Genomic DNA, 21,497 nt, shown 5'->3' on the forward strand with positions numbered 1-21,497 from the left:
TTTGGATTTAGGCCAAACAACATTCATTTGACTGACTTTCTTTCTGAGTCTACTGGGCCTTGTAAGTGCCCTCAGGCGCCACACCTGCCAAGACAGCAGGGACAATGTTAGCAGGGACCAAGCCACCAAAATCATAAACCATACCTCTCTCTGTTGCATAAATTCCAACACACATTTATTGTTCATCTAGCAAGCTGGGCAACGCACAGTTCTCCAAGATGAAGACAACAGATGCTTTGCTCCTGAAGATGTCAGAAAGGAGAGCGTAGGAAGTGAAGCCCAAAACACCATGGGGGACCCCTAACAGACATATCTGGATGTAGGGGGTGGAGAAAGGAGAATTGGGAAGTGCATGTCGTTGGTAAACCTGTAGTTCATGAGGCACAGCCACACAGACTCTCTGGGAGGATTAGGAAGCCCAATTGATAGCACTGAAAGCTGAGGCACAATTTGTCCCAAGCATCTGAAAAGAGCCATCACTCCATTTGCCTTGGGTTTTGAAGAGGTGAGTCCCAGAAGGAAGCAATTTGGTCCAAATCCACACATATTTCTGCAGGCCTCTGAGGGCAGCAGAACAGAAGCAGGAGGCCTGGGACCTGCAGATGGAAAGCTGCCCATCCTGTCCCCGGGGTAGGAACTTAATCCTTAGCTCCTCTGCCATGGAAAGGCCAGCCCCAGGTGTACTGTGAACTGTTGCGAGGCTGTAATAAGAAACCACAACAAAACTGTAAGCTGCAGATAAGCAGATGTGAAGTATCACTGTTAGAATTCACAAGCCAAGGGTCAGGCCTTGTTAATAGCAGACACACAAGTTCCTGTGGAAGGGAGGGAGGGAGGCAGGGGTAATGAATTTAGTAAAGTCTAGTAAGGAGATTCCCCCTGAACTTTGCTTTCTCCGGACAAAGCTCTGGGGTAGCATCTGCAAACACACTCAAAACTATGGCTACAGAAAAGCTCAAGAGAAGTAAATATAAACCACTGAAAGTTACATGTTCTGAGGGATTCTGGGAAGATGGTGGAGCAGGAGGCTCCTGCACCACCTCCTTCCTGCACACACCAGACAGCAGCTACCTGAATTACAACATACCCTGAACACACCTGAGGCCAGCAGAGAGGCCCTTCCACAGCTGAGGGAATGGAGGGGGCTACCTGGGGAGGCTACCGCACCTGCATCCCTGGGCCCAGTGGTCCCCTGCAGCCCCGCGGCTGCCTTCTGGCACAGGCCCCTCCAGGGCCACTCCCACTGCCACACCTGGGGACCAGCCCCAGCCAAGACCAGCCCCCTCCCCAGGGTGACTCCTGGCCCTGGGAGGAGTGAGCCCCGCATCTGGGTCCAGTCCGCGCAGGAGTTACAGCCGGGCCTCGCAGGCAGCCAGCACCCCACCCCACAGCAGTCCGGCCCAGCGGCTCGGAGGGCATACACAGCCCACACAGGGGACCCATGGGACTCCCTGGGTGTGGCTAGTTCTGGGGTACTGCGCTACCAACACCACCACCTAACAACACCTCCTACATGAGGCCACTGCTTTCAAGACCATGAGATGCAGCTTACAACATACCTAACACACAGAAACAAACGCAGAGTCGCACAAAATGAGACAGAGGAATGTGTTCTAAACAAATGGACAAGGCAAAAAGCTACAAAAAGAGCTAAACAAGATGAAGACGAACAATCTGACATAGATTTCAAAGTAATGTCAATTGAAAAGTGGATGAACTTAATGAGAAGGCCAAAAAGAGATAGAAATTATAAAAATGAACCAGTTAGAGATACAGAATAAACAGAAATGGAAAATACACTAGAGGGAATGAACAGGATGAAACACCGAGTTTCAGACCTAAGGAACACCCGGGTGGTAGTTGGTCTCGCCCCTCCCTTATCCTAAGATGTGCCGCACACAGTCAGTAATTAATTCAGTTATAATATCTCACATGATTCTTTAAAAAAAACTTCATTTGCAATAAAGATAATTTCATTTAAACTAAAAAAAAAGTTACATGTTCCAATTCTGATGAGTTTTTCCCCCCACCAAATGATTTCACAGCAGGCCCAGCCTAACAAACGAGTTAACCTTTGGTTTTCCAAACCTTCTGACTCTGAAATCACAGATAAGGGCCTATGGGCCGACTGAGAAGCCCATTCTCCTTCGCGGCTGTTGGGTCTCAAGGCATCAGAGACAAAGCCCCGCTAGGGCAGGACCTGACAGGCAGGCTGCTGGCCTTTGCCCCAGGGCACCTGTGCCAGCACGAGACCCAACTTCTGGGCATGTTGTGTTTCACCCCACACATCAGGTGGCGTGGAAAAGTGCACAAGGCTGTACTACTACTGCAAAGTCAGCAGCCCCCACCTCTTCAAAATACACCACATTCTGATTTGAGGGAGAACAGAGAACAGAAATTTAAAAAAAAAAAAAAAAGCACGGCTCTTTACTCAGGATGTGGCCTTGAAGAACAAGGTTAGTGTTTGGCAGATGCAGTATTTAAGTGGATCAGGACATTTGCAGTTTTAAGAAAACGCTATGGAGTCCTGTAAATAATCTTGTAACGGCTCATGTTTTATACATCCAGACTTCTGAATGTCAGGTTGTATCTTAAAGCAGAGTGTATCTATAAAAAACTGCCAGGAAAAAAAAAATAGCAAAACTTACACAATAAAACCTAATTATCTTTATCACATTAAAATAAAAATGAAGTGCTCTTATGAAGACAGATTATCAGATTGACGCAGATCCCAAGCGGAAGACGACAGATGAAGGGTAACACGGCCCAGGTCAAGAAGCCTGGGTCAGGTTTCGTGGGGAGACCCTGGAGATCTGTTACTTACTGAACTGTGTGGCCGTGGTGCTTAACACCCATCATTCTACCTGATTATCAGTGTGTAAAATGAATGTGATCAGTAGTATTTTACATTCCTTGGAGTTTGGCTGTGAGAATTAAGTGAGAAAGAAATCAGAAGGTGCTTTTTAACTTTTTAAACTACAAAATACTAGAGTGGAGACTGTTTCACATCAGGCTATGTTTAAAGATCAGTAAATGAAATGAAATGAAAATACAGTGTGTCAAAATTACTCTAAAAAAATTCCTTAGTCCATAGTGTACAGCAGACATGGCTTTGTGTAAACTATACTGTCTCTCAATAAATCCTCCAATGTTGGAGCTGAATTCAGTGGTAGGCCTGTGTTTTGAGGGCATGTCAAACAAAAAGCAGGTAAATAAACAAAAGTAAATTTTATATTTATATATAAGAGAATAACATATATGTACATACATATATGAAGCTTTTACCAAGTATGTACCCAAATACGTATAACCCATGCATGCTGAAGTTCACACACTGACTCATTCTACAACGATAAAGGGGCTCTGCTACATACGACTGTGACTTATTTCACTACAATAAACAATGAGAGTGCATTTGGTAACATTGAAAAGGATCAGGAGGTTTTTCCTTTGCCTTTCATGATAATTTAAAGATAGCATGGCCCTTTATATACCTTCAGTATTTTATTTTCACTCAACAAGCACTTATTGGACACATTCTATATGCAAGGCTCCGTGCAGAGCAAGGGAAGGAAACAAAATAAAAAGGCAATCCTGGGTTCCTACCCTCTAGGAACTTACTAGCTGGTGGGCAAACAAAGGCCGCACAGCCAACCATATGCAAGGTGCCAGCCAGAGGTCATGTATCACGGTTTGGAAATGCAGGGGGAAGACAGACTGGGGAAGAGTTCACCCAGGAGAGACTGTGGGCTGGGTCCCCAGGATGAACTGTATTTCACTCTACAAACAGGAGGGGATAAGGAATGATACAGCAATGACTACAGAGCCATGGAAGTTCTCAGCACACTGGAGGTACAACACACACAGTAGGCAGAGGGGTACGCTAAGACCCCAAATCCAACATTTATGGGATACCTACTTGCTGTGAGGGACTTGGATAGATCAACGTAGTTGCAACCGTCAAGACCACGCACAGCTGCCACTTATAAATAAACATTAACACCTCTATCCTAGACAACAGTGCCAGACCTCTCACACTTGCCCACCAGTCTCTCTCCCCATTCCTCTGTCCCCATCCTATGTACTGGGAGACTGCCTGCATGGGGGGCTGCAACAGGTCCCCTTGTTCTCCAGCCACCCTTTGAGTTTGCACAGAGCAGCATCTGATGGAAAGGAGGAAAGAGAATGGGGTCAGGGTGTTTATCCCCCCAGCTTCTTCATAACTGGCAGAATTAAGATTTAAACCCAGACCTGTCGTCTCCAAAGCCTATGTTTTAAACCTTGGGAAAAGTAATCTGGTGATAGACAATAGACTGCAAAGGGTTTTGAAAGAAATGCACATAATCTTTTGTGCTAATTCTCAAATGTTAATGATTCATTTTGGACAGGTGTAGCCTATGCCTGCTTATCTTTTTAAACAGTCCTGCAAATGAGAAGCTCCAATCAGACATTCATGTCTGTGGATTGTGCCAAATGCACCACAGCAATCTGAAAAAAAAAAACCCAGAGATATTCCAAGACTCCAGCCCAGATCCTTCCTAGAACATGGATCTCACATCTGCTGTTTCCTTTCTTAGATTCTTAGCCAGTTGAGAGAGAATGCATGCTATCGGTGATCAGAAGGCACATGCCACAGAACTTCTTTAGCAAACATATGCCCCTCATCATTTTTCTTAACTGCTTTAACATTTTTTCCCACCTCCCCCATTCCAAAGAGAGCTCAGACACTTGTCACCATTCTCTGCTCATCAGGGTGGCCTCTGTTGCTGTCCGATGTATGTGAGCCCTGTTTGCAGGATTCTGCACTGCCCTTCTTGAACCCAGCCTGGAACCACACTAGCTTGGAGGAAAGAACACACTTATTAACAGGGATTCCAGAGATAAGCAGCTTAGACTTTACCCAGACCAAGCGGAGCTGCTGGAACACACGTGGGTGTCATCTGGTGACACCCCAGCAAGAGCTCAGGCAGCCCTGAATTCAATTAATTATCTAACTCTCTGCACGAGGATTCGAACCCATAGTTAGACATTGTTCAGTTTGGGAGTCTGTAACTTCATGAAATACATAGTCTCAAAAAAACGTTCTGCAAGTGAAATAAGCCAGTCACAGAAGGACAAATACCACTTAATTCTACTTACATGAGGTCCTAGAGGAGACAAATTTATAGAGACAGAAAGCATAGCGGCAGGTGCCAGGGGCTGGGGGTGGGAGGTGGGGAGTTTGTGTTTAATGGGAACAGAACTTCAGTTTCACAAGATGAAAAGATTCTGGCGATGGATGGCCATGATGGTCGCACACATGTGAATGCATTTAGCGCCACTGGGCTGCATACTTGGACTTGTTAAGATGGTCCGTTTTCTGTTATGTGTATTTTACAACTAAAAATTAAAAAAGAGTTCTGAGAAAAGCAAGATAACAATTACTAGAATAAGTCTGCTGGAGAAAAACTGAAAGAACCAGAACTGTTAACAGAGAGACTGGACTGTGTCATTAATTCCCTGGTCACAGCAGCTGGCATGGGCCACTATGAGAGACTGTCAGAGCTTTCTGAGTAGGTAATGACCACATACTACTGCCACTGTGAACTGACTCACTGCTTGGTCAACCCACAGGTACCGAGGGCCCTGGTGTGGTCCCCCAGGACCTGCCGGTCTGTCGGGAAATCGAGGCTTGTTGCATGGGGAGACATTTGGCCTGGGGTCTGGGGGTGCCAGGTGGACTGTCACCGGGTGACCTGCCCCAGCCTGGGAGCTGGCTCTAAAGGGAGAGGAAGGACTGGGGCAGTGGCAGTGCCAGGACGGGGCATAGGCACAGTGCATGAGAATGCACGTGAACCAGCCTGGTCGTTGTGCTCAGGTGCGGTGGGGGCAGTAGAATCCAAGCGCCCTGGAGAAGAGGCTGCCCCAGACCAGGGACGCAAGCAGAAGTGAGAATTCCGCTTTAGAAAATGACAAAGGGTACTCAGAAACCTGGGGGAAGGGACCTGCCCTGACCCCCCAGCGCCCAGTGAAAGAGCTCAGGTCTGAGCCAGTGACTCGTGGGTGGGCTCTCCTGGAAGCAGGGGGCTGACGAGAACCTTCTTCTAAGCCCCTCCATGTCTATGATTATTTCCATCTTTTGATCTATCATTCACTCATCAAACGTAACTCAGCACTTAGTATCTGTGACAGAGAAGCCCACATGCTAGGGTTCAAATTCAGCTCTGAAGGGTACTGTAACCTGGGGACCCTGACTGAGTTACTAAACCTGTGGACCTCAGTTGCCTCGCCAGTCAAAATGGAGATGAAGAGTAGCCCCTCAGAGGGGAGCGGTGGGGATTAAGGGGGACACCTGTCAAGTGCCTGGACCATGTGACCCGATGCCATCTGGTGAGCACTGCTCCGTGCCTGCCGTTCTGCAGCACTGGCATGGGGAGAGAACACGGAGGACGCCTGGCCCCCCGCCTTCCAAGAGCATAAGCGCTGGTTGGGAAACATCCACTCCGTGGTGCTGGCGCTATAGTAAAGTACAAGATGCAGTCTGAACACGTATTTTTATATAATCAAATTATATCAGCTCAATAAAAGGCCATTTCTAGGAAGGCAAAGATAGTGCACACCAGGCCAGATCTCAGTCTGTGAGAGCAGTGGAGTGTGGGCAATCCAGCGTAATTACTTTCCAAAGGACTAAATCGGTGAAGCCAGGCTAACAGACCATTATCTTTACTATTGCCCATACAGTCCCCAGGGAGCAGTTTCCAGGCTTACGCCAAATGGTTAAGCATTACAAGCAACCTGATAACAGATGAAGGATCATCGCCAAGTTCTGTTCCTAAGGATTTTCAACTGTTTACAGAGTTATAATTGGGCCAAAAGATATGACGACACCATGGCATAAGAGAGCCTGACCAAGACTGGTAAAACTCGTGTAACATCAAATAACTGTTTGGGGGCTGATTTAACAAATCTTTTTTACTGTTAAAAATGCTGGTTTTGCCAAGACTACTTCACTGAGTCAATTACTGAAAATAATTTGTTTTAAGCTTGTTAAATCCCCAAACACTTTTTGCAAATGTTTCCACTCCTGGATTCAAATGGACCAGTGTCCAGCCCGAAGCATTCTTTAGTGTTTGTACAGATGAGTTCTGGTGCCATGATGCCAGCTCCTCACAGTCACATATGCCTCATTTCTGGGTTTTGCCAATAATCTTCCCTCGCCTGGAATGCCTAGGTCTGCTGGTTCTTCGATGGGCGGAGAGTTAAACGTCACATGTGTGCATGTGTGCATTCATGTATGTAATGTGTATACATGCATGTATACCTGTGTGGATAGATATTTTTGTAATAAGTAATCCATAAATATATACATTATTTCAAGCACACTGAAAAATTGGGTGAGTGTGTTCTCTATTTAACTGCAACTTAGTGCCCACTTGATCCATGCGAGGCGTTTTGCCTGGCGTGAGTGCTTCAGCTGTTAAGATAAAGAAGATGGCCCCTGATTTCATTCAACCGATATTCACCAGGAAACCCACTGTGTGACAGCCACTGCCCAAGTGCAAACACACCAGTGATCACCAGGAGACTCTGCCTGGAAGGTGGTGATCGTCCAATAGGAGATGGGAAAATAAACCACGTCAGGCCTCTGGGATGATGACAGATGTTTATACCAAATAACCCAGGCCACTCACGAAGGACACCTTCCCATGCTGGGGAGCCTGAAGGACTGGGAGTTGGCTAAGAAGGCAGCCACCCGGCTGAGGGCCTGGAATGCCCAAGGCTGGGGAGAAGGGTGCTGCAGACTCTGACAAGAAGCTATTGTGATCGGATCTGTCTTCTAGAGGAAGCATTCCAAGACGTCTAATTTCTCCTTGGGTGAGCTCATCTGTGCTGCGGACTCGCTTACTGTCCCCAGACTGATGGTTCCCAAATTTTGTATCTGTAGTCCAGACGTCTCCCAGGCTCCACACCCTGCATCCACAGCCTACTCAGCCTGCAGCTTACATGTCACATCGTCGTCAGCCCCGTCCGTCCTTCCAGCTCCTTCTATCTCTGCATACACACCTCACTTAGTTGGATGAGCCAAATCCCGGGTGCCATCCCCACCTCCCTCTCTGAGCTCCTGCTGACCCAAGTCCAGGTGAGGTGGGCCCTAAGCAGCCCCTCTGGTGCAAATCGCCATCTCCTCTCCTGGACCACCCAGCCTCCCGCCTCCCTGACACCTGCTCTCACAGCCCCCGCGCTGCAGGGAGCATCCTCCTGCAGAAGGCTCTGAAAATCTGACGGCCAGCATCGGCCCAATGCCTCTGTATCCCTGCCACGGTCTCTCTGCTCCTCAGCGTAGGCCCAAACCCCCTCCCGGGGCCTCACGGGACCCTCCCAGCCTCAAGGCAAACCCCTCTCCTCCTTTTCTTTCTCCATATATGGCCTCCTTTCAGTTTTCCAGGGCCCTTTCCCCCTCAGGGTCTGCTGAGCCCTTCCCTGGTCTGGAACACCGCCCTTTCAGTGGGAGACTTGTCACCCTAGAAAGAAGAGCTCACAGGGGCCTTCCCTAAGAAGCCTCCCGCCAGTCCCCCCGCCGCCCATCCTCCCAATACTCGGTACCACACGCCACTGGGCCGTTATCACTAACTGTGAATGTCGCCCTGTCTGGCTCTGCAAGAGCACGGCAGGCTTCCTGCAGGCAAGGGCCACACCGACCCAGTGTGTTGCTGGAACCCTGAAATCAGTGTACATAACAACTTGCTTAATAAGAAAAGGAGTGGACTGAAGCTGGCTGAGACTGGAGGCAGAAACACTATTTTGGGGCTGGTGTTTCTAAAACACAAAGACCAAGGTGAAAACTGCAGCTGGTTGGATCTAAAGCCCAAGGGCTGGGCTGTCAGGTACCTGTGGGATGCTGGGCAAATACTGGGCCCACTGAGATGGGAGGTGGAGGGAGAGAGGTCTACGAGGATGACTGGGAAGACCACAGTTTAAACACTGTAATTGTCCTATGTACATTGTAAGTATTCACTCAAAATTGGCGCCTTCTGCTAGGTGGACTAAAGGGCCTTGCTCTCTGTGAATGCCTAACTGTATCTACCCTCATTATCTTCAACTGTGAGCCACCCACTGTCCTTAAAAGGCTATTTGTGAGGATGATCTGTAGTCCAGGACGTTGCTGGCATCCCTGGCAGAGGGTGCACAGAACCAGGAAAGCCAGTCGGGACCACACTGAGCTAAGCGCCTGTGCTGGCTACCCCTGCTCTGGCTCTCTCTCCCTCTGCAGGCAGCCACGGTCCCCCGCCAGGCTCCCCACCCTGGGCGCTCTGGGCTTGGACTTCTTACCCTCCTGCACGATCCAAGCCTGTAGGTCAAATCTGCCCCTACATAGGGGGAGGCAGTTTATTATAGACAGAGTCTAAATCTTTTCCAGAAAGCTGGCAGAAAAAATATACTATGCATTTTAAGGCATAACTAAGTACTTTGCAAAGATGTGGTTTCCCACACCAAGAGTATTTTCCAGTAAAGATACAGCTTTAGAGGAAACAAAATCAGCAGTATGTCTACCTAACTCTTCATGAAAAAATAAGTACTTTAAAGAAAAATAAACCCTTTTAAAGAGCTATTTGTTTAAAGGAAGCCATAGAGGCCTTGCACTTGCTCCTGCTGGCACCCCAGGACACCCCCAGTCCTGGACAGATGTGCTGCTTTTAGCAGAACATTAAATTTCTGTGTCAAATATCTGGCGAGAAAAATATGAGGCTTTGGGTTAGGGCAGTATTGATAATAATTATGTAGCCTTTAGAGAGTTTAATGGCCCACTTATTTTTATTATCAATATTTCTGACAGCATTTAGTATATTTTGCTAACACTAGAAACTCTCTTTTAATAAGCTAAGATTTTAAAGATGAGTAATACTTTTTCTGAAAGAGATTTTTGTAAGTAGTACAAAATACCATTGATTTTAAGTCCTTGGCGAGATTGCCTTACTCATAAGAGCAATGCTTTTATGTACAATTTTCAATGCTTTCCGTGATTAAGTTTTTCACACTATTGGTTTTACAGCATGAGAAGAACTATGACACTAGAAACAAGGATGTTATTTATCTTTTCTTATCCTCCTTCCACTCAACTAAAATGTTTATTTTTTAAGAGAGTATATGAAAAGGATTATGCTACCTCAGAAATTAATAATAACCAGCTAATGGTTACTTTTTAAACACAGTTTTGTGAAATTTTCACCAAAATGCTTGGGTTTGCTTATTAGGTCATAAATGCTTGTGGTCTGGCTATAAAATAAATTCCTTGCCCGGCGGAGTACCTAGTGTACCAATGAGAAATTGCCGCCTGGCAGGGGCGCTTGCTCTGCACTTTCCATGACAGCGTTGCCTTTTGCCTTCGCTGTCACAGAAAGCCCAAGTCAGGACTGTCACCACAGGAGACTGCAAAAGAGATCTGAAAATGCTTCATATTGTGGAGTTCAGATTATTCCCTCACAGGAGTTCCTTGATACTGTTTTAAACCCAACTATTTGCCAACTTGAAAATTCTACGGTGATCACAGTTACAAGAAAGTCATCAATATTACAGATGCCAAGAGATGTTTAAGATTTTAAATAAATTATTAAGTCCCCAAACATAAATCCTTAGAAACTGAAATGGCTTTCCCATAAAAACTAGAAAAAACAAGCGGCCGTAACTCGAAAGATTACTGTAGTGATTTCAAAATGTGATCAGGCAATATAGACTTGACCTGCTGTGGGTTTAACTAGTAACCCCAGAAAAAAAGCCTGGCTTGGTCAGGAAACTGGTACATAGTGATGCACAGGCTTTAGAAGGAATCTGATAAAGTACCTCACTACACCTTCCAAGGCAATATGGAGAAAAGTTGCTAGCCAGAATCATAACCTTGCAAAGCAACGACCAACTTCCATGTTATTATAATGCCGAAATATTTTATATGAGTGCCAGGATTATTTACAGCAGCACAACTCAGGTTACAACTGTGTTATAATCTGACAGTGCTCGTTACCTGCTGCAGAAAACTCCCCCTGAAAAAGAAACAGTAAAGGGAAGAAAAAAAAGAGCGTGGCCATAGCACATGTGAAATAGACATGAATTTTAGGTGAGAATTAGTAAGCAATGTGAAATGACAAGCAAAAGCGCTAATATTATCTTAGGTTGTATTACTGGAAGTATAGACTTTAGAATACGGGAGGTGAAGTATCCTGCTCTGCTCTGTTTAAAAACCACGCCTGGAATACCACATTTGGTCATGTCAAATTTGAAAAGGCTTATACAGAAGGAAACAAGTGTAGACCAGGCAAACCACAATGATCAAGGGCCTAAAACTGTAAACTTACGAGGATTTTTTTTAATGGTAATGTTTAGCTAGAAGAAAACTTGACAAAGAGCTATCATGACTATTTTCAAACATGTGACAATGTAGCATATGGAAAAGAAATAAAACCTATTTTTTATGGACCCAAGGGGCAGAACTTGGGCCAAATTTTGACGGCATGTAGGGACTGACAGTCGAAACTGTCCAAAGAAGGAATGGATTACATGGAGAGAAAGTGAGCTTCCAGTCCCTTGGAACTGCTTAAGCAGGGGTCGAAGAACCTTTGGAGCATCCACCCGCAGAACAGAGATTTCAAGTCCTGGAGCGATGGGGGGTTCTGAATCCGTGGAACGGTGCGGGGGCAGGCAAGGATCCCTGTGCTACCCTCTCCCCACTTCAGCTGGAGCAGCGCCATGCCTATATGCTTTACACTTGAGTTCCTGAGTAAGCTGCACTTTGAAGAAATAGTTCAAAGGCTTAAGAAAGTAAACCCTGAAATGAAATTACCTGCTGGGCCCTTCAACACTGAAATTGTTACAACCTATGGCAACTAAGAAAGGGTGTTCAGTGACTCATTTTGGTGAGCTGGGATTGAGGAAAGTGTGGAAAGTGATTCACAGAAATGAAACGGTAACAGTTGGTTCTCTGCAACTATTTCTTTCCCTCTTTTATCCAGTTCCTTAACTCCCTATTCTTTCATCAACAAGGTATAGCGAAAGAGCTTGATATTGAGGTTTCAAAAAATTCAGATTGGTTCCTTAAAAATATTAAACTCAGAGTTACCATATGACCCAGCAATTCCACTCCTATATGTCTACCCATGGGAAATGAAAACATGCAGTCACACAAAAACTTGTGCACAAATGTTCACAGTAGCATTATTCATGATGATCACAAAGCAGAAACACCTGATGGATGGATAAACAACATGTGTTATATCCATAAGGTAGAATATTATTTGGCCATAAAAAGGAACAAGGTATTGACATAAGCTATGACTTGGATGAACCTTAACTAAGTGAAAGAAGCCAGACACAAAAGGCCAAATATTCTATGATCCTATTTATATTAAACGTCCAGAATCTCCAGAGACAGAAAGTAGATTAGAGGGCATCAGGGTCTGGGGCAACGGGAGAATGGGATTAACTAGTTCACAGTAGGTACTGGGATTTCTTTTTGGGGTAAGGAGAATATTCTAAAATTAGAAAATGGTGATGCTGGCACAATTCTGTGAATATACTGAAACCCACTTAACTGTATATTTTAAAAGGACAAACTTCTATGGTAAGTAATATCTCAATAAAGCCGTTATTAAAATGAAAAATGATTTGGACTGGTATCCAAGCCTTACTATCTCCTATGTTAGAGAGGATGATAATACTACCTCCCTCAAAGGGAGGCTTCAAAGAAAACATGAAGTAAAGAATGGTGTCTCCCAAATAACAAATTTGCTTATAAAGAACTTTCATCCACTTACAAAAATTGTAATTTTTCTTAGAGCAGTACAAGTTTGTGGATTCTGGTTCACTTAACAAAAGTCTACATACTTGAAGAAAAAAACACTGCATGCATTTTCTACTTAAATGAGAGACTCAGTATCTAAGATGAGACTGGAAAGTCTTTTCAGAAGGCTAGCTACCGCCTAACGTGACATTTATAGTCCATTACACAGTAGGAGACATAGCAAGAAACAAAGTATAAGGAGAACAGAAATTTCATTCATTAGAACAAAGCTTTCTCTCCCCCCTTCTCATTTATATACTATCTTCTATCTTTATTCGCCAGGAGGACATTAACTGTAAGAGTCATCCAAATACTAAGTATGGGTGTAATTGCTGAAGCTAATATATAACTGTGACTTTTTAGCTTCTGTCACTATCAAAAGCATGGTGCATAATAAACATATGAAAATTTATGAGTTCATAATATTATGCTGTTGTAATCTTGCCATTGTAATGGAAATCTCTAATTTAAAAAGAACAGAATTGTCAGTGCAGCTAATGAAATTTCCAAATGTTTAATTTAGTTTTTGGTGAAACGGTGTTTCTGTGATTCACTGCTTTCACTGAATCATAGTAATTAACTGAATTGAATGTATTCATTTATATTTTCACTTAATGGAAGCCTCTTGAAATGAATAATTTCACATCAAAACATCTGTTGCTTAAGACATTATCAGTTAACATTTATTTCTGCCCCATAGACTATTCTTCTTTAAACTTTATTCATATGGTAATGAAAAAATAATAAAATAATAAAAAATTTAAGAAATAATAATAAAGAGCTAAGAACTTGAAAAAAGTCATTCAACAGTTACAATTCATTCAACTGTATTCTGAAGTGATCTTATTGTTTGATTCCAGTTATTTTAAAGTGATTTCCCTTTAAGCTGTTACCCATACAATATGTAAGACTAGGTTTTTACTTTCTTCTAGACATCATTACGAGGAAAATAGCTCACCCATATCTCTAAATTACCAATTAACAAGAAAAAGGCAGAAAACCAAAACATTCATGAATAAATGGGTAGGTCAACTTCATGACTGAACTTCTACTTAGAAACAATATGACCAGGCCCACCAAACAACTGCTTGAATAAAAATTTCTAGGCTCATTGTCATGACCTAAATCAAACTGTCAACATATATGCCCACATACCAATTTTTTTAAAGCCTTTGTGCCCAGAAATCATTTATATAGTTTTCAGCCACATGCCTTTCACAACAAACCTAGGGGGAATTCTATCATAAATATGTAGTAGTAGTATGACCTTTTACCTGAAAAACAGTAATTCACATATGATTGATAATAAGTCAATTAAGGACACTATTCAAAATTTAATGGAGAAATCTACTCAGCCTCTTAGAGAGTAAAACTGTTCCCAGGACTCTAAAGTATGGAGAATTCCAGGGGCCAGCAGAGCACTAAATACACTATCTGCTTTCACCATTTTCCGAGGATCAAAAATACAGGGGTTCTGCTCTCCGAAGCTGCTGTTCAATTTGGAGAGAGTAAAAACTTCCTTTCATGCCACTGAAGAGGGCATTACTAAGTTAATAAAGGCCCACATGTGATTAATATGAAAATTACATGCTGCCAAAATAGAGTATGAACTCTTTCATGAATAAGATAATAAATTTCACCAGAGATTAAAATATCACTGTGGAGGAACAATCAACACATTCAGTAATCTTCATTGCTGCAGCTAATACCTGCTATTTGCAAACAGGTGTTGAAAAACTAGAAAAGTTCCCCTAAATCACAATTATAATTGCAAAATAAATTGCTTGAGTTAGAGTCTAGAATTCCCAATCACTCTGACTACACTGTAGACAAATTCTATAAAAAACACACATTTTCTTTTTCTTTAACAAACTTTCGGAACCCTTCAATAAAGCAATACCTACAACATATAAAAAACTGTGCAGTTAACTTTTGTGCATGAATTATCACACATAATATTCTGCTAATATATGCAGTGGGATGTGAAAATCGTTTTCAACCCTGCCAGTGAGACTAAATTGCAAGCATGTAGGATTCGATTCATTTTTTAAAGATACCATATTCGTAGCTATTGCTCTTCCTTTCCTGTAAAAATCACCAGAAAGAAAGAAATCTATCATCCCGTAAACAAAACAGTCGAAACACTTTTAAGCCAGGTCCGCTGCCTGCCCATTTAAACGGCCCTGGATTGCCTGGGACGATGATTTCACCCAAGTAGGACTGAATGGATTCGGAGGGTCCATCTGCAGCAGCCCCCGCGCACGTCCGCGCAGGAGCGTTTTATGATTAAGTGAGCCGTTTGCCGAGTTCTCCATCCACACACCTCCAAACAGACGCGAGTTTGCAAGCAGAACGCAACACGTCCCAGGAGTCCGGGGCGACCGGGCCTCCCCGCGCCCGCGCGGCCGGTGCGCTCGCCGTCGCCCCGGGACCCGCCGCCCGGCGCGCACTGGCCGGAGCCGGCGGCCGGCGGGCGCGAGCGAGGCGCGGCCCGCGGCCCTGCACAATGCGCCCGCGGCGGCGGGAACCGCGCGCCTCCGCGGCAACTTTGCGCGGCCTCCCCGGCCGCCGGCCTCGCCCTCGGCCGGGCCCCGCCGCCGCGGCCCCCGGCCCTCCCGGCCGCGCCCCTCACCGTTGCAGAACTGGAGCAGCGAGGACGTGTCGTACAGGCTGCTGTAGCTCGAGAAGCCGTCCTCCATGCTGAGGCCGCCGGGCAGCGCCCGTCCCCGGCCCGGCCGCGCCGCCGCTCACCCCCCCACGGAGCCGCCCGAGCCGCGGCCGGCGCTGGCGCTGGGGCCGGCCCTGCTGTGGCGGCGGCCGCGGCCGGTTCCCATGGCAACCCGGGCCCGCCGCCGCGCCCGCCGGCGCCCGCTCCGCCCGCCAGGGGGCGGCCTCGGCGGGGGACGTGGCCGGGCGGGGACGCGGGGCGGGGGCGCGGGCGCGGGCAGGGCGCCCCCGGAGGGCGGGCCGCGGGGGCGCGGGGACAAAGGAGCGGCGGGCGGGCGGCGGCCGGCCGCGAGCCCCTCCTGCGGACGCCGAGGCCCGCGTGGCCGAGACGCGCTGTCCCCTCGCCGCGGGCGCGTCCAGGACCAAACATGGGCAACTGGCGAGCCCGCGTCGGCTGCGTTTCCCCCTCGGAGCAGCTCCGCCTTTGGCCGCGTCCTCGGGGCGCGCCCTTCTAGCCGCAAGGGACAATTAGCACGGGGCTTGGACCTCCCGGAACCTCGGCTCCGGAGCGGACCGGGGCGGCTTCCCACTTCAAAAAGAGGCCGAGGGGACCTCGGGCTGCAGAGTCCGCGGCGCTTAAAGGAGCCAAAACATCTGCTCCGTTCCTCTCTCCTCCTCCGGTCAGCCCCTGGGTGCAGATTTGTCACATTACACACTTGTTAACTTGTTGCAGGAGCCAAAGAAATCTGTATTTATTCCACCTCAGAAACACAAAGGGCCAGGACCAGACGTCGTGGCGGGAGGAGCACACGTCCAGCGGTTCCTGACTTTCCCACCGCACGTGCACGTGCGGGGTTAACGCCCCGGGGTTCACCTCCCGGGCCTGGAAATAACAGGTGAGATGCTAGGAAATAACAGGTGAGGGGCTGAGACAGGGCGTGTGACTTGGATGGTCTTCCGCTTGGTCTGGAAGACGCCACGTAAGACTGATGCTCCTTGTTGCACGATAGTTATAACCCACTTACATGAATAAATCAGAATGTTTTCAAGTGGTAGGTATTAACTGGTGTAGCTTGAGCACGAGGGGCTGAAATGAGAGCTGAGTGAAAAGTTACCGTGAGGAAAATGTGTGGGCCTCACTGGGGCTCAGCTGTCAGAAGCAGAGGCAGGGTCGGGGGCATGCCTGGCATAGTGGTTGGCCACAGCCAGCAACAGATGCTGTGGCCCGAGGGGGACTGAAGACCTTACGCCTGTCCCCTCAGGGAGCCCAAGCACAGAAGACGGGAGGGGTTGTTCACCAGCCAAGGCATGTGGGAGACTGAAGGGCTGCAGGTGCTACTGCTTTGATGGCGACCTGGTGTTCGAAGGACGGTGTTACTGATTGTAGAGGACAGAAGGTGCAGGGCCTGCTGAAAAGGGTTGGTCTGGCATGAACGGACAGGTTGCATCGCAGACAAGTGGGAAGACTGGACTGAGAGGAAGGGGGCCGGTAAGAGAGGCCTGAGAACTGGCCGAGAAGCCTGGACCACACGGGCAGGAGCCGCAGGGAGGCAGGAGGTTTGCGCTCCTGCACATGGCTGATAAGAGCGGCGTTAGAGAGATCTGTGTGAGGGCTGGACAGCAGGGGTCAGGGCCTGGAGCCGGAGCAGCCCAAGGGGTCAGCAGTGCTCCAGAAATGAGGCACAGGGCCCCCGCACAGAGAAAAGAAAGAGACTGAGGGATGGGCCAAAGGGAATGTTCCTAGCACCATACGGCTGGAGAGAGAGCAGGCCAAGCAAAACCTCCCCTTCGAAAACGCCTGAAGCATTTGGAGATTGGAGGTCAGCTCACCAGGTAAAGAATCGGGGTTTGGGAATTGTCTGCAAAGAGGTTGTACATGAACCTGAAAGGAGAAAATGGAGAGTCGGACAGCAGCTGGACGGAGCCGTAGAGGGGGGGGAGGAGGAAATGCTGAAGGAGCATCGGAGAGAGGGGCAGGAATATCAGCTGAGGGTGTCGCCTCGTGAAGCCAAGAGTGGAGAAAGTTGCCAAGAGGTGGGCCTTTTCACCGGGCTCTCTGCAGGACAGGTCTAGGAGGATGAAGCTGGGGAAAAGCCCACTGACTGGCGACAGAGGGCTCACAGGGGACCTGGGGCATCTTCATGAGCAGTGGGGACAGGAGCCACATGCTAAAGGGGAGCATGTTTAGATGCATGTTAGAGAACTTTGTCATGGAAAGGAATTGGAGGCCAAATGTAAAGGGCGGAGGTGGCAGAAGGGTTCCCTACAGCTCCTGCCCTGCCCAGCATGGGTGGACCCTCTGCATCTCTGAGGCAAGAGGCAAGTGCTGTGTAGAGGGGCTTTCAAAGGCCGAGACTTAATACAGGGGCACATTTGGTCTGTGCCCTTCCCTGTCTTCTCACTTTCCATCTTTCCCCTCTACCCAGTCTTTATGCTGCGTCTACTCCACTTTGTGCTTTTACACATTAGGATACGTCAGATAATTGGTATAAAAAGCTGATGTGTGTGGCATTCTTAAACTTGCAAAGGAAGTGATAATCATCAACAAATGATTGAAAGATGGTTCTCTTAAGAATGTTAGTATTCTTGATTTATTATGTTAAAGGTTATCGTATTTGGTGGCCAGAACCTATAAGAAAGTTTAGGGAATAAAGAAAATTCAGAAGTAGGATAGGAGAGAAATTGGAGATTTTCCTAGAAGATTTTCCTTCCACTAGAGCAAAATTACAAATAACAATTAAGAACTCAGTCCATTTGCTTTTGAGATGATAAATATTGTTATTACACTCTTAACCTAGAATATTAAACAGCTATGTTTTTCCCACAATGGTAAAAGCTTACTCTAAAAAAAGCAAAATTTAGGATAATTACAAGGGTATGGATGTTAAGTCAATTAGATATAATCTACCCAGCAGTAAAAAAAGATATGGAGAAAGTTCAAGAAAAATCTCTGAAAACTTAATTAGTGATGTGTGATTTTTGCGCCCAAACATTTTAGCAGATTGTTACTCCGTGTCATTTTGAGATAATTTATGGCCCAAGTCCAAAAAATGTTGTCACTGTAATAAGTGATGTACGCTCTCTAGGACAGTATAACCATAGCATTCAGTGGCATTAATAGCAGCATATGTACAACATGTGAAAAGAGAAAGAAAATGGGAGCTCTGTAGCCTTTATTCATAGAGAAGTAATAAAAAAAATTACCCAGAAATGTGAGGCCTTGTGCATCTATTGTTTAGGTCAACGTTCTTCCAAAAATAGTTGATAGAGTACGAGGCATTATACATAGGGCTGGAAATACAGCAGGGAGACCACAGTGCTTTCTGACTGCACGTGGTCATGCAGTCAATTTTACAAGCATCTACACTTGAGAAAATGAAATCAGAAAAGTCCACTTGTGGGTATACATGCAAAGGAATTAAAAGCAGGGTCTGAAAGAGATATTTGTATACCATGTGCATGGTGGCATCATTCACAGTGTGGCTTCATTCCACAAAGCTTAAATGTAGAAGCAACCCAGGCATCCATCCACTGATGAATGGGGAAACAAAACACAGTACGTACAGCTGACCCTAACAATGTGGATCTTAGGGGCGCCAACCCCCCTCACAGTTGAAAATCCTTATTTAACTTTTAACTTCCTAAAACTTAGCCACTAAGAGCCTTGTTGACTGGAAGCCTGACCAATAACATAAATAGTTGACTAACCCACATTTTCTACGTTGTATGTATTATATATTGTATTACAATAAAGGAAGCTAGAGAAAAAATGTTTTTCAAGTTGTTGCAAACCTCCAAAATTTTTACCAATATATTTATGGAAAAAAAATATGCATATAAGTGGACCCGTGCAGTTCAAACCTGTGTTGTTCAAGGGTCCACTGTACCTACAACAAAATACTACTCAGTTTTAAAAAGTAAGGGGATTCTGACAGTATGAGTGAACCTTGAGAATGTTGTGCTCAGCAAAATAAATCAGTCACAAAAAGGCAAATACTGTATGATTCACCTTGTATAAGGTGTGTAGAGTAGTCAGATTCACGGAGACAGAAAGTACCGTGGGGGTGTCAGAGGCTGGGGAAGGGGAACGGGAGTTAGTGTTAATGGGGACAGAGTTTGGGATGATGAGAACCTTCTGGAGATGGACAGTGGGGATGGCTGTACAACAAGGTGAATGTGCTTAATGCCACTGGAACTGCGGGCTTGAAAATGGCTAAATAAAAAATGAAATGGAATAGAAAATATCACAGTGCACCAAACATAGTAAGAATAGGTGTTTTTCCTTGAAACATTGGTCTTCACTTGCAGTGTCTGTATGAGAGCTGAGCTGCAACGTAAAATGTGTTTCTCTCTGTAGGTCACAGAGTGTAAGGAATATTCAGACAGGTAAGAACCATACAAAACAGCATAGCATTGCTAATGTGGTGCTATTAAGCAAAAACAGAAGGAAGGATTTCAGATTGTTCTGGAAGGTCTGAGTTGGGCTAAGGAATACAAGAGGGAACGAAAGCATCGGTGGGCCCAGAGGAGGGGAAGCTGCTTCGGGTTTATTGAGGAACTGAGGAGACTACCAAGACAGCAGATGGAGTGGCCTGCTCACACGGGGATTCTGATTTTATTCTAAAAGCAAAGAAGAGTTGCCCTTCAGGTAGTACCACGCTGTGTTCCCCATCCCCTGCCAATTCGTATGTTGAAGTGTTAAGCCGCAGCACCTCAGAATATGACAGCATTTGGATACAGGGTCTTTACAGAGGTAATGAGGTTCAGATGAGGTCATGGGGGTGTGCCTTCATCCAATATGACCGAGGTCCTTAAAAGAGGAGGAAATTAGGGCAGAGACGCACACAGAAGGTGGCCGTGTGGAGACACAGAGAGAAGATGGCTGCCTACCAGCCGAGGAGAGAGCCCGGGACACATCTGTCCCTCAGCGCCCTCACGAAGAAGAACCCTGCCAGCACCTGGGCTTGGGCGTGCAGCCTCCAGAACTGAGACAACAAATTCCTGGTGCTGAAACCTCCCCGTCTGTGGTGCTTTGTTACAGGAGCCCCAGCAAACTAATACAGTTAGTATAGAATCTCCAAGTCAAGAATTCCCTATTCTACAGATTCAGGGCACCATTTATTACTGATATTAAAATACAAATTACACTTCCTCATGACAAGATTGCTCCTCTGTGAACTGGGAGGTAATCACAGATTCTCAGCACCAGCCAAGAACATGAACACGGTAGCCCCAGCCTGCCTGCTGCTGAGACTGTACTTTTCCCTGGCAAGTGGTCACTCAGCCCATTTCAAATCTGAAGAGCTTGAATAATTAAAAATATTGTTGGTTATTTTTATCCCAAATCGTCCTTCTGAAAGCATCCTTCATGGATCCTACTTTTGTCCAGTTGATTTCCTTGGTCATGATGGAGGCTTCTCTCTGTTTAGAAATGTTGCAGTAACAGCCTGCACCCTGGTTTCCCCAGCTCCCCGTCCTTACTCCAGGTTTAACTTGCCCAAAGAGGGGTGCACAATGTTATTTCATTCTCTGTCGGATACCCCATTAAGTGTGAATATTTGGGCAGACTTCAAGTCTGTCTGTGTTCCATAAATGCTGTCTTTGGCATCTGCCACGCCCCTGCCACACTACACTGTCCTGCTCACGACTCAGACATGCCATATCCTTGAATGCTCTGGACCTCCGCCTGAGCCCCAGGCCTGAGGACCCGCCTTCCCTGCCATCAGCAGAGAAGGCCCGTCGGGCAAGGCCTTGGTGGGTCTGCCTTGCCTCAAAGGAACTCTGGTTTGTGTGTGTGTGTGTGTGTGTGTGTGTGTGTGTGTGTGTGTGTGTGTGTGTGTGTGTGGCTTGCACAGAGTAAATGATGAGCAAATGAATGAATGAACCCTCTAGACAAAATCAGTTGCCCATTACACACAGTAGGCCTTCAAATGCTTTGAAGAGAGCTCTCATTTTCTGCAGGGTAAAGTTCTCCATTTCCTTCCTGTCCTTCGTGTGACATGCTTCCCAGACCTCTCAACTC

The 21,497-nt window shown here is 46.3% G+C and overlaps 1 protein-coding gene across 7 annotated transcripts in view; it reads right to left on the reverse strand.

Moving 5' to 3' along the window:
- The window catches only part of EML1 (EMAP like 1), a 173,406-nt gene that overhangs the window by 103,681 nt on the left and 48,228 nt on the right, over window positions 1-21,497 (reverse strand). Inside the window, exon 1 of one of the 7 annotated variants that reach the window (XM_036991622.2) lies at window positions 15,441-15,730. The exons of 4 other annotated variants lie outside the window; for them this stretch is intronic. In XM_036991622.2, the coding sequence (XP_036847517.1) occupies window positions 15,441-15,507 (67 nt within the window). In that variant the 5' untranslated portion in view covers window positions 15,508-15,730. Of the gene's footprint in view, window positions 1-4,735; window positions 4,757-15,440; window positions 15,731-21,497 lie in introns of those variants that run through there. 2 more of the 7 variants (XM_036991623.2, XM_073241866.1) reach the window with 2 other exon arrangements.

This window comes from Manis javanica, chromosome 8, assembly GCF_040802235.1.
Source record: "Manis javanica isolate MJ-LG chromosome 8, MJ_LKY, whole genome shotgun sequence".
NCBI classification, from domain to species: domain Eukaryota; kingdom Metazoa; phylum Chordata; class Mammalia; order Pholidota; family Manidae; genus Manis; species Manis javanica.